At 38.1% G+C, this 16288-nt stretch overlaps 1 protein-coding gene across 1 annotated transcript in view; it reads right to left on the bottom strand.

Moving 5' to 3' along the window:
* Cow (Proteoglycan Cow) overlaps positions 1–16288 on the bottom strand; it is a 711953-nt gene that overhangs the window by 142118 nt on the left and 553547 nt on the right. The window contains exon 4 of the mRNA XM_065232724.1: positions 79–111. Within this exon, the coding sequence (XP_065088796.1) occupies positions 79–111 (33 nt within the window). The remainder of the gene's footprint in view (positions 1–78; positions 112–16288) is intronic.

Here is a 16288-nt window from a genome sequence, read left to right as displayed (position 1 = left end):
AAATTTATAAGGAAATAAATAATTGGACGAAACAAACAACAATGCAGTCAACATGAGTATAAAGTTAAAAAAGTGCACCTGTTAGAGAGCGTATTATAGCTGTTGATGAATCTGGAAAAAATAAGAAAAGGAATTCGATCAATTAACATGAAAGAGTTGCATGCAAGTTTGCTTTAAGTTTTGTTTGTCGCTATGGAGTGTATTCAAACGGAAAAAAATAATTTGAATTGTTATGGGGCAACTATGTGCAATCCTTTTTTGCATTATGAAATGTATTTAAAATAACTGTTTGAAGGAGACCAATTTCGCACTTATTAACTAAAATGCCAACCCCAACCGGGAAAGGTAAGATTCTATTACAGATTTGTATTGAAAGTATGCATAATTTGCAATGTTTCGTGACATGAACAGATTTTGTACTGTGGTCGTCAGAAGGTTTTTAAACTATTTTTTTAATTTATATGTAGCTTATTTTTCGAACAAAGTTTGTTTACGAAAATATGCATTCTGGAAAAAAATAGGTTGTACGCTGCAGGCCATTGTAAAGGGCCACCCACATTAGATCCGTTTGCGTTGCGTTGTCGTAAATTTGACAGTTAAAGGGTGATACGGTCAAAATTTGGTCAATATCAACTTGACGTATTTCTTTCAATTTTGCATTTAAAAAACCTGAACACCCCTCATTTTGAAGGTGTGTGTGTGTAGAATGTTGCTCCTATTTTGATTTTGGAATTCACTCTTCAGTTGTCAAAATGCCGTCCAAGCAAGAAGAGCAGCGTATCAAAATTTTGCTCGCGCATCGCGAAAATCCGAGCTACTCGCACGTAAAGTTGGCAAAATCGCTAAAAGTTGCCAAATCAACCGTTACAAATGTAATTAAAGTGTTTGGGGAACGTTTGTCGACAGCCAGGAAGTCTGGATCGGGGGGAAATCGAAAACCGGAAGCCGCTGAGACGACAAAGAGAGTTGCCGGTAGTTTCAAGCGAAACCCTAACCTCTCTCTCCGAGATGCCGCAAATAAGCTGGGTGTATCGTCTACAACCGTGCATCGAGCCAAAAAACGAGCCGGACTATCGACTTACAAGAAGGTAGTGACTCCAAATCGCGATGATAAACAAAATACGACGGCCAAAGCGCGATCCCGGAGGCTGTACACGACGATGCTGACGAAGTTTGACTGCGTGGTAATGGACGTCGAAACCTACGTCAAAGCCGACTACAAGCAGCTTCCGGGACAGGAGTTTTATACGGCAAAAGGAAGGGGAAAGGTAGCAGATGTTTTCAAGCACATGAAACTGTCAAAGTTCGCAAAGAAATATCTGGTTTGGCAAGCCATCTGTACCTGTGGCTTGAAAAGCAGCATTTTCATAGCTTCCGGGACTGTCAACCAAGAAATTTACGTGAAAGAGTGTTTGAATAAACGTCTGCTGCCTTTCCTGAAGAAACACGGTTGTTCCGTACTGTTTTGGCCGGATTTGGCATCTTGCCATTACGGTAAAAAGGCCATGGAGTGGTACGCCGCCAACAACGTGCAGGTGGTTCCCAAGGACAAGAACCCTCCCAACACGCCAGAGCTCCGCCCAATTGAAAAATACTGGGCTATTGTCAAGCGGAACCTAAAGAAGACCAAAAAACTGCTAAGGGCGAGCAGCAGTTCAAGGCAAACTGGCTTTCTGCGGCGAAGAAGGTGGACAAGGTGGCTGTACAAAATCTGATGGCAGGGGTCAAGCGTAAGGCCCGGCAATTCGGATTTGGAAAAGCGGAAGCCTAACTGAATATTTTTCCTGAATTTTATACTAATTGAACTTTAATTTGATTTTTTAAATAAAAGATTTCACCGATTTACACGCGTTTTCCCTTGACCAAATTTTGACCGTATCACCCTTTAGACAAAAGATTTAGCTGTCACTTTGCCGCAACGCGTCCGATCCGAGTTGCCATTAAATTTTTTGTATGAAACAAATGCAGAGTGATTTTTTTTGTATACAGCTTTCTAAACGTACCGAACTATCAAGTAGCGATGAGTTATCGAACTGCAATGAACAAGATATCAACATGAATGTTCCAAATCAAGAATCCTTAGCAACTGTACCATCAATAACATCGGCAGAAACAATTGACTTTAACATTGAACTTTTCAACAAATCTATATCTAGTATTTTGACTTCACCAATTGATTTAAAAAAAATGTGTTCGAACGTACCATCGGCACCGGGCTCTACTACATTCAAATCTAGAATGTTGTAATAGTAAATGCCTCCCAGTGACATGGTAACGACCAGTTCAATGCGAATTTCAGTATGGTGCAGCCATCGCTATTCGCACTAGAGCCATGGATGTTTTTGTTTTGGTTATTTTTTGTTATTGTTCTAATTGTAATTAGTTTTGGATGTGATTGATATTATGTATTGTGATGACTTTGTATTTAAACCAAAGAATATTAAATAAAAGATAGCTAGTTCGTTTTGAGTCCCCGAGCAGGCAAGTTGCCTCTCGGGGCATAGGAAAACAGTGTTTTCATTTAACCGGTGTGTCAATCCGAGCCGCAAGAAGAACACAACGTAGGGTCATACTTATCCTGGACGAAACAAAATGAGTTCTGTAAATTATGCTGTGCATAAATATCATGAAATTAATCAAATAATTAGAAAGCACATCTTTCCAATTAATGCAAAAGCTAACTTAGATGATAACAAAACAATTTTAATGAAATTGAACAGCTTACAGAAAAGTTTTAAAAAGAAGGCACAACGAAAACTGAGACATTTCAGCTCTTGACGGTTTTACCTACACTGAAAAAAGTTTTCACTTAGTTACTATTAGGAACGCACATAATATTTTTCCAATAAAAAAAATAATGATTGTTATCTGAATATCACATAGCATAAGAAATTCTACATGAGAAATCATATAGATTTCATTGGACACATAACGTTCATGTGATTTAGTGGTGCAATTTCCAATCATGGGATCACACGAAAGTTATGTGAAATTCACATCGATGTTTATGTTACGATGGTTCAGAAAATTATGGACACATTCAATACAACCATATGTATGGCTATACAATCAAAACAACTGTTAAATGATAAAGGCATACACTTCACTATTACTTCGGAGTTACACTGTACCAAACCACCGTCCTCTGTTCGAATAAAACCTCAGACCATTAAAATCGAAACATGATGACGGATGACAGTTGTTTTGAAATCAGATGATTTTCCTCTACATGGATACTAGACTGATGCAAAATTTGAAATTTTTGCTCCACAGTGCTTCAACAGTTCCAAATTGGGTCCTGCTTAGCCTCCCAAAATTTTAACTACTTTAGTAAGAAACTGACTTGGCACAAACCATTTCAAGTTTATATGGGAATTACTATGGGAAAACTTATATTTTTGTTCATATCGATATAACAATTCACCACATTGCTATGCTTTTAAAAATGATAGCAATGATAGTAGCAAATTTTCTCAGCTACAACTTTGTTGAAAACCACTTTTTAATCAAATGTAAGGAACATAAGTTATGTCTTATGATTATGCTCATTTAACTGTTCAGCAGGCAACATTGGTGTTTCTGATGCGAAGAATAGAGCACAAATATCATGGCTACTATGGCACACTACAGAATACAGTCAACAATCAATACGAAACTAACGATTTTAAATTGGCTCACCACTTTAGTAGCCTATTGCTCCCAAGCAAACGATTAACGTACCCTATTCTAGTCAAAATTCTAGTACTACGCAATGTTTGTTTTGATTCGCTATGAAAGTTTGACAGATAAAATGAGGGGTTATTGGTTTTTCCTATGTTTCGAGGGGTGATTCGACAAGCTTGGGACCGAAGATAGTACCAGAGGTGAGCCAAAAAGTTGAGCACGTTTCTTCGGGACCTACTTGTCTTAGAGTTACCTCTATGATACAGTGTTGCCCACAGAACAGCTGCTTGATCATGCCATAAGATTATCAATCTCTTAAACAATTAATAACAATTTAATTAAACATTTGGCTGAAAAACGCTTTTGTGCAAAGTTGTAGCTTAGAAAATTTTCCGTAAGAATAGTTAAAGAAATTTTCGAAAAAGCAATATCGAAAATGGTTAGAAGACAATGAGCAAAAGGTTTGGTTTTCCCATAGTAATTTCCATATAAACTTCGAATAGTTTGTGCCAAGTCAGTTTCTGACCAAATAAGTTTAAATTTTGGGAGGTGAGTTTAAATTTCAAATTTTGCATCAGTCTAATGGATACAGGATGAACATTGTTATAAAAAGGGATAGGGCCTTCAGGTGGAATGCGCCATCTTAAATTAAAATGTATTTGGTATTGGTTCAGCCCCTTAACGCAAATCATTCAAATCGATGATGTAAATAATTCTATCGAACGCTATTTGCTGCTCTCAGTAGTCAAACGAGGTGGAAGCATAGCCATCGCTATCAGAGCTGGTACGATTATTGGTGAAGCGTGGAAACCGTAAATTGTCTATTTCGTGGTGGAGGAAGTTTCCTCTACCAACACCAACGAGTGATTTTTGTATTCATGCTGAATGGTTGTTAATGGCTATTCAATATGGAAATGTGAAAAATCGAATTAATAATCTAATCTAAAGCATTTGCAAGTCATCCTATCCTTAAATTGTTGTCCACTGAGCCCTGTATGTTAAACAGCCAATTTTCAAATAAATATCATCCTTTATTTGGAGGACAGTCATATGGATGTTCATTAGTTGATGACGAATTCAACCATAAGGAAATCGAGCGACGAAGAGAGTAGGCTGTGCGTGTGTTCGAACCTGACGTTTGTTTTTTTTCGTAGAGTTTTTTATCTTTAATCGGTTGCTGATCTGGCCATAACCAGGCCCAGGAGACAATTTCTAGTTCCTCATCTTAGATCCCTATTATTTGCCGCTGAGAAGCTGTTCCGAAGCCCAGTAGAACCTCCACGAGGCGTCCCATCATTCGTCATATCATTAGTTACATCATTCGTTGAGTCGCAGCGTTGAACCTGACTATTGGCCACGAAAAGGCTTGCCAATGCACATAAAAAATCGACTACATACATCCGAACATTTGTTTATCTCAAATCGACGGAAGACATTCCGCGCAACTACCATAAACCGGACTAGTTCATTTTGAACTTCGTCAAGCTTGGTCTACAATTTGGACTTCTACATCAACACATGTCAGGCAGCCTTCAGGTTCAATTGGCTAAACTTGATGAGTTCGTTCCATTTTGTAAATTTTTTATTTTTTCAAACCAGTAACGTTGGGAGATCACCTTTTTGTGGTGCGTTACTGGTATAAGATCTACCACCGAACCCTAGTCGTGACAACTTCAAACTAGGGAATCAGGATTTTCCAGTAATCAAAGGATCACATTTTAGTCCTTGTTACTTTTTATGACTTGATAATAGTGACAAGACTCGGGTAGTGACCACCGAACACATTTCTATATTGTATATTTCAAATCAAAAATATTATTTATGTTCATAGATTTCACATCATCTTTTTCCCTTTGTCCTTCTCCTTTTCCTTTCCCTCTTATCTTTTCAGAAAGCGAGTAATGGCGCTATAGCCATAAGTCATAAAATACTACACCCAACCGGGGGATGTAAGATTCTCTTACAATTATGTGGGATTCATCATCAGAGGATGTTAGTGGAGACCGCATGAACCGAGGATGCGATATACCTAGCTGCGGTCCAATACAAGAAAATTGGAGACCGAAAAATGTAGAGTGTATTAGTGAGGTAAATTAGTTATATCGAAAAAAAAAATGAAAACAGACTGCCGGCTGGACTCGAACCACGAACGTTGCGATTATCAGACCTGTGCTTTCTCCACTGCTCTCTACATGCTTCTGAATATGGAGAGCCTAAAAGCAAACATGAAGCGCTTATTTTCTCGCATACTCGACTTCGTATGCTTTTTCTGCTGGAGAGATTCGAGGCAAGTGTGTGCGTCGTTCTACAATGTTCTACAATGTGCGTCGTTCTACAAGCTTACTGGTATAGTCGAAAGCGTAGATAGAACACGAAATAAAAAAGACAAAAAACCATTACATCGCCTGTAAGGTCGACTTCTAACATTCGCTGGGATGTTCATGAACAGAGGATGATAGGAAGTGGAACTAACATTCATTGTAATAAATTTTTGGTTTGCGTGTAGGACAAGAGTTAGTGCTCATGCCCTAACCGTCAGAAGAAAATGGCGCATCACTTAACCTTTCTAGCTTTGATGCTTCCAACGACCAACCAATCATATCTAGATAGAGCTGGAATTAGGGCCTATTAGCTTTTGTAAACAATGACTTCCCTCGTTAATTTCTCGAAAGCCATGGCTCTCACTGGAAAATCGACATCACCATCGAGTAGGGGAAGACTTCCCCTACCCGATGGATATGTTGGTTTGTGTAGGCGTGCCTTAAATTCCTAGAAATCAACGAGAGAAGTCATTGTTTACAAAAGCTGTTAGGCCCTAATTCCAGCTCTATCTAGATATAATTTCCAAAATCGGAACGTACGGTACGAGATGTCCACGTTTCATCCATTTATTTGATTCTGAAGCATCGTGTTTAAATCTTCGATTTAAACAAACCCGATGTTTTCTGAACCATCTTGTCCCTTAAATGCTGCACAGTAGGCCTGGCCGTGAAACATACGATGTGAAACATATATCAAATAGACAGGAAAAATGATGGATTGATTTTCCAGGATGCTTTCAAGAACTGGCTGTGTTGGTGTTAGATTAGATTAGATTAGAATTCAACCATAAGGAAATCAAGCAATACAATTATCAGTTGAAGTATAGCGGATGTTTTCGTTCAGTGTAGGCAATGGATTAAGTTCTGATTTCGGCATTGGCCGCAAGTTGATTCAGCCGGTGAGCTACGTCTTCCAGACAGTGTACTGGTGAACTCTAGACTAACATTTGAAAGTGGCGGAAGAGCCAAAATGTAAACAAACCATATTTTGCCATATATAGAGAGAACAGTTCACAAACTACTCGATAAACACGAAAAAGTAGAAGAAAATATCATTTCAAATCATCGAAATCGTTTCCTTTTACATGACGTATTTCCAATGTTCAACACCATGATGCAGCTGGTTGTTACGTCTTGCACCAGAACGACGAATTATATTGTTTTAATCAAGGTTGCAAATACTCATTTCAGCTAAAATAATGTTTTTCGGAATAATAAAACCAAAAGATGGTATGATGGCATGTTTTAATAACTTACAAGAAGAGGTTACAAAGTATGCGTTGAAAACATAAAACCTGTAAATGTTGCTTTCTATGAGCCCCAAACAGCGATTTTCTGATCGCTGAGTGAGTGAGTGAGTGAGTTTGTGAAAAATCGCTGATTGTGACTCTCATGAAGTGAAATAAACAGGTTTAATATGTCAAACACATACTTTGCAACCTCTTCTTGTATCCTACCAATTCAAAATTTGATCATGGCATCTAATTATTTCATAATTTAGCGATGATGGTTTAAAAATTTTGAACGGTGTGGTATACGAGTGCAATCTTAAAATGCATTTATTTTACAAACAAATTATTTTAATAAAATCAGTTTAATGTTACGTTAATAGAAAATTTTGTGATCATCATAACTTTCATATTCTCCACGTAAGGCAACTTTGATTTGCCAATTCCACTCTTACAAAATTTCCGCCCTTTTCAAATGTTAGTCTAGAACTGATGCCGTTGTTTCACGAGCTATTCTGCCCATAAAAGCATAACTGTCCCATATGAATAGGAAATCATGCAAAGATGGGACAATTATGCTTCTATGGGCACACACCTAGAAATACCTAATCTTATACGTGACGGAATCCATCTTTGACATAAAGGATGAGACGTAAACAAACTTGTCATGTAAAATTAAGTGCTCCGAGACTGAAAAGTTCGAAAGTACGAGCTGAATTTCGCGTCTATTATGACTCAATTTTATGTCAAAATCGAAGCTCGTATATGTCAGTCTCTGGGGCCTCCCTTAGCTCAGTCGATAAAGTCGCAGCTACAAAGCAAGACCATGCTGGAGGTGGCTGGGTTCGATTCCCGGTTTGGTCTAGGAATTTTTCGGGTTGGAAAATTTCTCGACTTCCCTGGGCATAGAAGTATGATTGGACTTGCCACACAATTATATCAATGCAAAAATGGTACAGGCATCGAAAGCTCTCAATTAATAACTGTGGAAGTGCATCTAGAACCAAGGTTGCAAAGACTCATTTCAGCTAAAATAATGTTTTTCGGAATAATAAAACCAAAAGATGGTATGATGGCATGTTTTACTTGTAACTTACAAGAAGAGGTTACAAAGTATGCGTTGGAAACATAAAACCTGTAAATTTTGCTTTATATGAGTCACAATCAGCGATTTGCTGATCGCTGAGTGAGTGAGTGAGTGAGTGAGTGAGTTTATGAAAAATCGCTGATTGTGACTCTCATGAAGTGAAATAAACAGGTTTAATATGTCAAACACATTCTTTGCAACCTCTTCTTGTATCCTACCAATTCAAAATTTGATCATGGCATCTAATTATTTCATAATTTAGAAAAACATTGTTTTAGCTGAAATGAGTCTTTGCAACCTTGTCTAGAACACTAAGTTGAGAGCACGCAATAAGCTAATATGCGATATGCAATAAGCTTGAAATGCGGAGAAGAAGAAGAAGATATGTCAGTCTCAGAGCACCTAAATTTACATTAACTTTTTCTAAGTGTGCAGTATTGGTGATGGAAAATGGACGCATTCCTTTTATTCGCTGCTGAGATCCCTCTAGTTGGCGCAGCTACACTGTAACAAATTGACATATACCGTTTATTGGATCCATCTTATAACATAGCAATGTCAGCAGATTTATTCATTCTATGTTATGATTGATAGATTCAATTGGATTATCTCTTAAAAACTATGACTGCGATATGGAATGATTTCTATCGTAATTTCACATACTTAGTACTTGATAATACTTTGCTTCGAGCGTGGTTAGCGATAGATAAAATGTATATAAAAATATTGTCTGATATATTTCATGGTGAAGAACTGGTGATATGTAATAGGTGGAAACAGACATCTAGAAACTAATGGAAAATCATATAAGTTTGCACTATGAGAAAATTCAGTAAAATATAGGGTTAACTACCCCATTCCCGGCCTATTAAGCACAACCCGCACTTAGTCTTTCTTAATCTAGCGCAGTTTAACACCAAACGGAATGTTATTATTACTGATGGCTTCCAAATTTATTTACCTTTCCGTAAGATTTGATAAAGAAAAAACAATCGTTGAGATATTGTCAAAAGTATAACACTGTTTCTTGACGTAAAAACTCGGCCTAACGCATTGAAACACCATTGAAACTCCAATGAATTCACTTCGGCCTATCGGATGAAGATAAAAATTGATTCGGTCGGAGCGCTTCTTTTGTTTTTGGGAATAATGGCTGCAAACCTTCATATCAAGCGTTCTCGTTGACTTCGTTCCGTAGCTTATTAACTAAAGGGTCGTACCAAACGCATAATTGACTTATTAACTCAGAAATCATAGATTTATTTGAAGTTTTCTGTTCGATAGGCCCAAAATGGGCGATTGGGCCGAAGTAGATAAAGATATATCTTATAAGTAAATTAGGTTTATTTTATTGGAGTTGCTTTTAACGATTTTTGACGTTTGTTGATATGTCGCGTGTAAACAGACATTTAGAAACTATTGGAAAGTCATTTACTTTGCAGTATAGGAAAACATGTATATCTCATTGTAATAGCTTCCTTTGATTTTTGACGTTTAAAGATTGTAAACAGATCTATCCCAATCATTATATAGTCATATAGATTTACCTTTTAAGAAATCCAACAGCAAACATTTGTTTTGGCATGGTTTTCTGGGATTAATATCGCTCTCAATAAAATACATCTTACATGATTGTTCTTCATAAATTATGGAAACAATTTTCAACGATGTTATAAAATGATTAGTCGAACTAAATATAACTAACAACAATGATACTGTATTGAATAATCCTTGTTTGTTATTGTTCCATAAGATAAGGGGTTCCCGAAAAAGAATGTATTGAGATTGAAAAAAAATGATTCTACTTTGCTAAGATTCTAATTGTAAGCCTTCTACACACAATTAGAAATTATCGCCAACTTCGGTAATTTTTACCGGAATCTGAACAGCTGAACTGTTCGGTAAAAGCTACTTTGAAACTAAATCTCTACTAAAATGACAATATTTGGTCATTTAAACGAGGTTGAACATGTTTTGAAACTATTTTCAAATTCAATTGCCTTTAAAATGAAGGTCAAAGTTCGCCCCATAACGTGGGTAGATCACCTTTTCGTGGTACGTTACGGGATGTAAGATCTACCACCGATTCCTAGTCCTGACTACTTCAAACTAGGGGAACAGGATTTTTTAGTAATCCAAGGAACACATCTTAGTCCTTGTTACTTTTTATGCCTTGTTTGATAGTGACAAGACTCGGCTTTGTCTACCGAGGATGATCTTGACACAAGGAAAAATATGAGTTAGTTGTCTTCATCTATGTGATTCCTAATCTTCTATTCGTTGTTCCCTAGTTTGAAGTGGTTAAGACTAGGGTTCTGATGCATGGTCATTATCGGTGTCATACCTTAATTTTGTTGCTAAGGAATCCAATTTTGACTGACAAAGGGGCGCGCCTTTGGAGGGTGTTTCAACACTCCGAAGGGTATAAATAGCGGGACCTTTCAATTAGAGTCGGATCCTTGCGATAAATGCAAGAGTGGCAACTGTACAAAAATCGAATACTTCATCATTTCTCAATAGTGATGGAGTAATACGACATGCACTAAACTAAGGACACGGGATATACTACAATAGATCAATTTACTGGTCGCAGTAGTGTTAGGTCCCGAACAAAGGAAAAAAAAAAGGTCAAAGTTTTACCGAGTGTTCAGTTGTTCTGATTTCGGTCAAATTTACCGAACACGAAAACAAAATCTTAGTGTGCACGGCTAATTCAGATTCCAGCACTAGTATTCGAACTTCATGAACCAGTTCCATGAACTCATATAATGTAGTCGTTGTTTTATTGCACACAGGAGCATTAAGAAATATTTGAATACACGACACCACCGAAACGGAGCATAAATTTGTCAGTGCTAGTTTTCTTCACTCTAGCAAAACGAGCATAACGTTGCACTACATTCCATGTCGGGAGAGCTGTTCTTACTTCATGCTAATTGAACGAGTTCAATATTGAAGTCAGCATTGGCCCAGTGGAATCAAGCGCAGTTACCAAATTATCAGCATTGTAAATGTATCAGATATTCATATAGAATTTACCTGACACATTTTCAATCATATCATTTTCATTGGATTATCTTATAGCGCAAATTATTAGACTTCAAAATAACAGGAATATGTCATATTGGTTCAGTGTAGAGTTGTTAGGAGAAGGCTTTTCTTCAGTGGCATGTTTCGGTTGAAAATAAATTTTACAGCCATTCCGTTTGAATGGGTAATGACCAATCTTAACTTTATTTCAGTTTTGGTTTTATATCAGTTACATCGAATAACTTAAAACTATGTATTGAGGAACGTGGATTAGCGTTCGGTAAAATAATAACCAATCAGGAGTTAGCATTCTGATTGGTACATAAATGGTTCTAGTATGTAGGTGACTTTTGCATAGAAGGGATGACAAAAGATAGAGAATGAAAATAGAGAGAGAGTGAGTGCCCTAGCACGAGTGACTTACTCAAGTCGCTTGCGCTATGCATTTCTCGAGTACGGAACTGGGTTAGCGGTGTGGTAATAGGATACCTTTTTGCATGTTCTTCAGTTCTGGCTTCAAGCGGTGTTGTACCACTTGAGGTTTATTGCTTTGTATGGATGATTGGAATTGTCCGTGGGCGAGACGGCTAATACATAGGTGTAACAGTCGGAAGAAGTGTTAGTTTGTTTACTTAAATGAACCATGCCCATTTTGTTATGGCATGTTTGCTATACGAAATGCGCCTCGTGTTTATTAGCGAATTTCACATCAAAGATTGATTAATTGAGTAGGAAATCAGTTTGGCACGGCATTTGTGACCAGCATACACCTTCCGGTAGTATGAAACAGGTCAAAAACTGTTCAAATCCGCAGCTAAAATTTTTGTTTTGAATTTCTGTATAGCAAAATAGTGAACTTTTCGTGAACATTAACGGCAAAGAACTCACCAACACTGGGAGACTGTGAGTTCCTGCCCACCTGTTCATTTTCCATCGTGGTCCGTGGGTACGGGCTAATATGTTGCAACGATTTCAAGTGTTGCTGTGATTTCTCACTTCACACTTGATGACGAATCTAGGATGGGAAACTTGGACTTGATGCCTTGATGGGAAATGTTTGGGTTTAAGGAATGTGTTAGGAAATTTATGATGTGTTGTGAAATGTGGATTTTATGAGAATGGTCATACTGTGGGAAAGTTTGCTTACAGAGTGTGCTTCGTAGTTTACGCTGCTGTGTGAGGAAGGAAAGGCGAGAGAGCTGTTTTTAACACCGGTTGAAGAAGTAGCGGCAGCATATCTATGGGAGTTCTTCGAATTAATGGTGATGTCATGGATTCCTTTGCAACATATCGGATGAGATCTTTCCTTTATTTGTCCCTTAACTTTCATTCCATTATTATATGAAACATTATATGCTGGGTACGGGAGGTTTCACCAGGGCACTCGATTGAAGTGAATTGGATGGGAAGAGTGGAAATGCACATTTCATGAAAAGAGGGGGGCTCGTCTCCCCACTAATTGGCACATTCGCCGAAGGAAGGCGTGATCAAAGATCTGCACGTTGTTGGCGGCGTACCACTCCATGGCCTTTTTACCGTAATGTCAAGATGCCAAATCCGGCCAAAACAGTACGGAACAACCGTGTTTCTTCAGGAAAGGCAGCAGACGTTTATTCAAACACTCTTTCACGTAAATTTCTTGGTTGACAGTCCCGGAAGCTATGAAAATGCTGCTTTTCAAGCCACAGGTACAGATGGCTTGCCAAACCAGATATTTCTTTGCGAACTTTGACAGTTTCATGTGCTTGAAAACATCTGCTACCTTTCCCCTTCCTTTTGCCGTATAAAACTCCTGTCCCGGAAGCTGCTTGTAGTCGGCTTTGACGTAGGTTTCGTCGTCCATTACCACGCAGTCAAACTTCGTCAGCATCGTCGTGTACAGCCTCCGGGATCGCGCTTTGGCCGTCGTATTTTGTTTATCATCGCGATTTGGAGTCACTACCTTCTTGTAAGTCGATAGTCCGGCTCGTTTTTTGGCTCGATGCACGGTTGTAGACGATACACCCAGCTTATTTGCGGCATCTCGGAGAGAGAGGTTAGGGTTTCGCTTGAAACTACCGGCAACTCTCTTTGTCGTCTCAGCGGCTTCCGGTTTTCGATTTCCCCCCGATCCAGACTTCCTGGCTGTCGACAAACGTTCCCCAAACACTTTAATTACATTTGTAACGGTTGATTTGGCAACTTTTAGCGATTTTGCCAACTTTGCGTGCGAGTAGCTCGGATTTTCGCGATGCGCGAGCAAAATTTTGATACGCTGCTCTTCTTGCTTGGACGGCATTTTGACAACTGAAGAGTGAATTCCAAAATCAAAATAGGAGCAACATTCTACACACACACACCTTCAAAATGAGGGGTTTTCAGGTTTCTTAAATGCAAAATTGAAAGAAATACGTCAAGTTGATATTGACCAAATTTTGACCGTATCACCCTTTAGTAAGAAGTTTAATAGGCGACGCAAGAGTATAAAGTTCATCAAGTGGTAACTCAGGATTTAGACCATATATAAAGATCTTATCTTCAGCAAAGTTGTTCAAACGTTCATTTCGTTGCAGAAAATAACGAATAAATTCGTAGAACAAACGAGCGATTTCGTTGTATAAACGAAATTTTATTTTCAGTTGAAGGAAGGTGTGATCAGAGATGTTATGCCTCAGAACATCCCGGTGACGCCAACTGGGATTCAACCCAGGCCTGCTGTGGTGAGAGGTGATCACGCCTACCGCTACACCACCGGCGCCGCTAATTGTTCTTTAATTGTTAGTTTTTATTTTTGACGTAGAACTACGTCTTTGTCGACTATACTGGGGTGCAAATCAAAAAATATGTGTGTTGAAGGAGTGTTAGGTTTTGAACGCTTGTAACTTTGTCATTTATTGATGAAATTTAAATCCAAATACGCCAATCGATAGGATATTACATTACGAACTTGCTGAAATAAATATTTTTTTTTTTCCAATTTTTCTGTAATTACACTTTTGAAAATGAACAAATGATAATTTTATCACTGCTTTCATGAAATAAGCCTTTTTCCCAAGCCCAGTCATCATAAACGCTTTGTTGCACATCATTCTGCTTGAACCTGAAAAGATATAAATCAGCGCTGCTCTCCTGCCTCTGCTCATTACCACTTCGGACGGCGTGGTACTAGGTCCTGCAGCAAGCAGTATCAAGTCAGCTGCCAAAGGTGGATCACGGCGTGACCACCATGAGGAATGCGATACAATGAGGAATGAGGAAAAGCAATGTATGTTTACCTCCTCCCCCTTCACAAAAACCTCTCCCTTCAACAACCTCTCCCCCCCCCTCAACATTAACCCGAAAAAGACATGGACTTTGACGATCACTTTTTTCCGGGAAATAAATTTTAAACAAACAACAATTATTAGTAAAAACAGAAGTTTTTCCCTTAATTTCTTCCCACACCAAAACTTTCAAATTTGAGAAAAAATTGCTTGAAAGACATATTCGATGATATTAAGTTGGTGAATTACACACAACTGACGGTAAAACATATCTGGTACTCCTATATATGCAATTATATTAACATCCAAAGTCCATCCTATTTTTCATATTTTGCACAAAAAAAACTTTCTGCTCCGCCCCCATTCATAATAAAATGGCGGGAAATCCTGTCAGTTGCGGGGCTTAGAATGTATGTTTTGTGCAGAATATGTAAAAAAGTAGGGACTTCGGATGTATTTTTTCAGCAAATATGTAAAAAAAGGAGGGACGTCGGATGTTAATCTAAATGCATATATCATGCATCATAGATAGAGATAGATAGATAGGTTCTACGTCATACTGCGCTCGTGTCTAGTACACAACCCTTTTTTTTCTTTGATTTGTTTTCCGTCGATCTTGTTTTCCGGGTACCAATGCTACCGACACCAGGGAGGCAGATCCCATACCTGGATCCTGCCTATCGACCTAAAAACTCATAGACCGGGGACCAATGGCTTCCTTTCCGAAGGAAGGCGTGATCAGAGATTTTATAACTCAGAAAATCGCGGCGTTTAATTTATGTATTGTTTAATTTATTGTTAGTGTTTAGTAACAATGAATACAAGTTAATAACGAACATAGCATTGGCTGAGCCCAAGTAACAAATCTAGAGCTGCTAGGCTATATTCAAAATTTATAAAGGTTTTATTGCAGCTGCAACCATTACCTACAGCTTTATGACGGTCATATACAATGCAAGTTCTGGAACATTCTTATAGCTATCTACAAAGCCCCTATAAAACTTATTAAAAAAACCAACTGATAAGCATCACTATTTTCACTTATGGAAGGTTTTATGATTGCCTTGAAGCATAAAAAAAACAATATGAATTGCCCTTATAAAACCCAAAAATAAATCCTTATATTGCTATATAAGTAAGCGCAATAAAACTAGTTGGCCACGAAACAGTTTTTTAAAACAATTATAAGCATTCAGTTGTAACTTGTCAGAAGTGTAAATGGGCGGTTTATTTTTACAACATAGAAAAGAATCAAAACTTTTCCGGTACTACCAAGCGGAGCGCAAAGAAAATCAACGAAATTGTTAGCATGAGCCCCTTTATTTGCTACAGTCAGTCGTAAATCTTCGTGAATAACTCCAACCAAGAATTAAAAATGCCGCTGCATTTTCTGCGGATGTCACAAAGGAAGCTGTAAAGAGTGTACCTCCTAACCATTCTGAACCATCTTCATTCCGAATGGACACATTGCTACACCAAAAATGACTCATGCAGAGGAAATAAAGGGTGTCCACGATGAAATTGCCACACACAAAATTGATTCGCAAAATTCGAGTTTTCATCCGATTACCATCAAATTTTCAGGGATTGAGAAATAACTATTAAACTTCATTTTACCATTTTACTCGTATTTTATTTACAGTCCATACGCAAATGCCCGCACCTTGGCCTTAACCCCGGCCATAAGATTCTGCACAACCTGTGAATCAACCGTTT

Source organism: Ochlerotatus camptorhynchus, unplaced genomic scaffold (assembly GCF_037179485.1).
Source record: "Ochlerotatus camptorhynchus isolate MF236.1 unplaced genomic scaffold, CSIRO-AGI_Acam_v1.1 ptg000371l, whole genome shotgun sequence".
Taxonomy (NCBI): domain Eukaryota; kingdom Metazoa; phylum Arthropoda; class Insecta; order Diptera; family Culicidae; genus Ochlerotatus; species Ochlerotatus camptorhynchus.
This window is presented reverse-complemented; position numbering and strand designations above follow the sequence as displayed.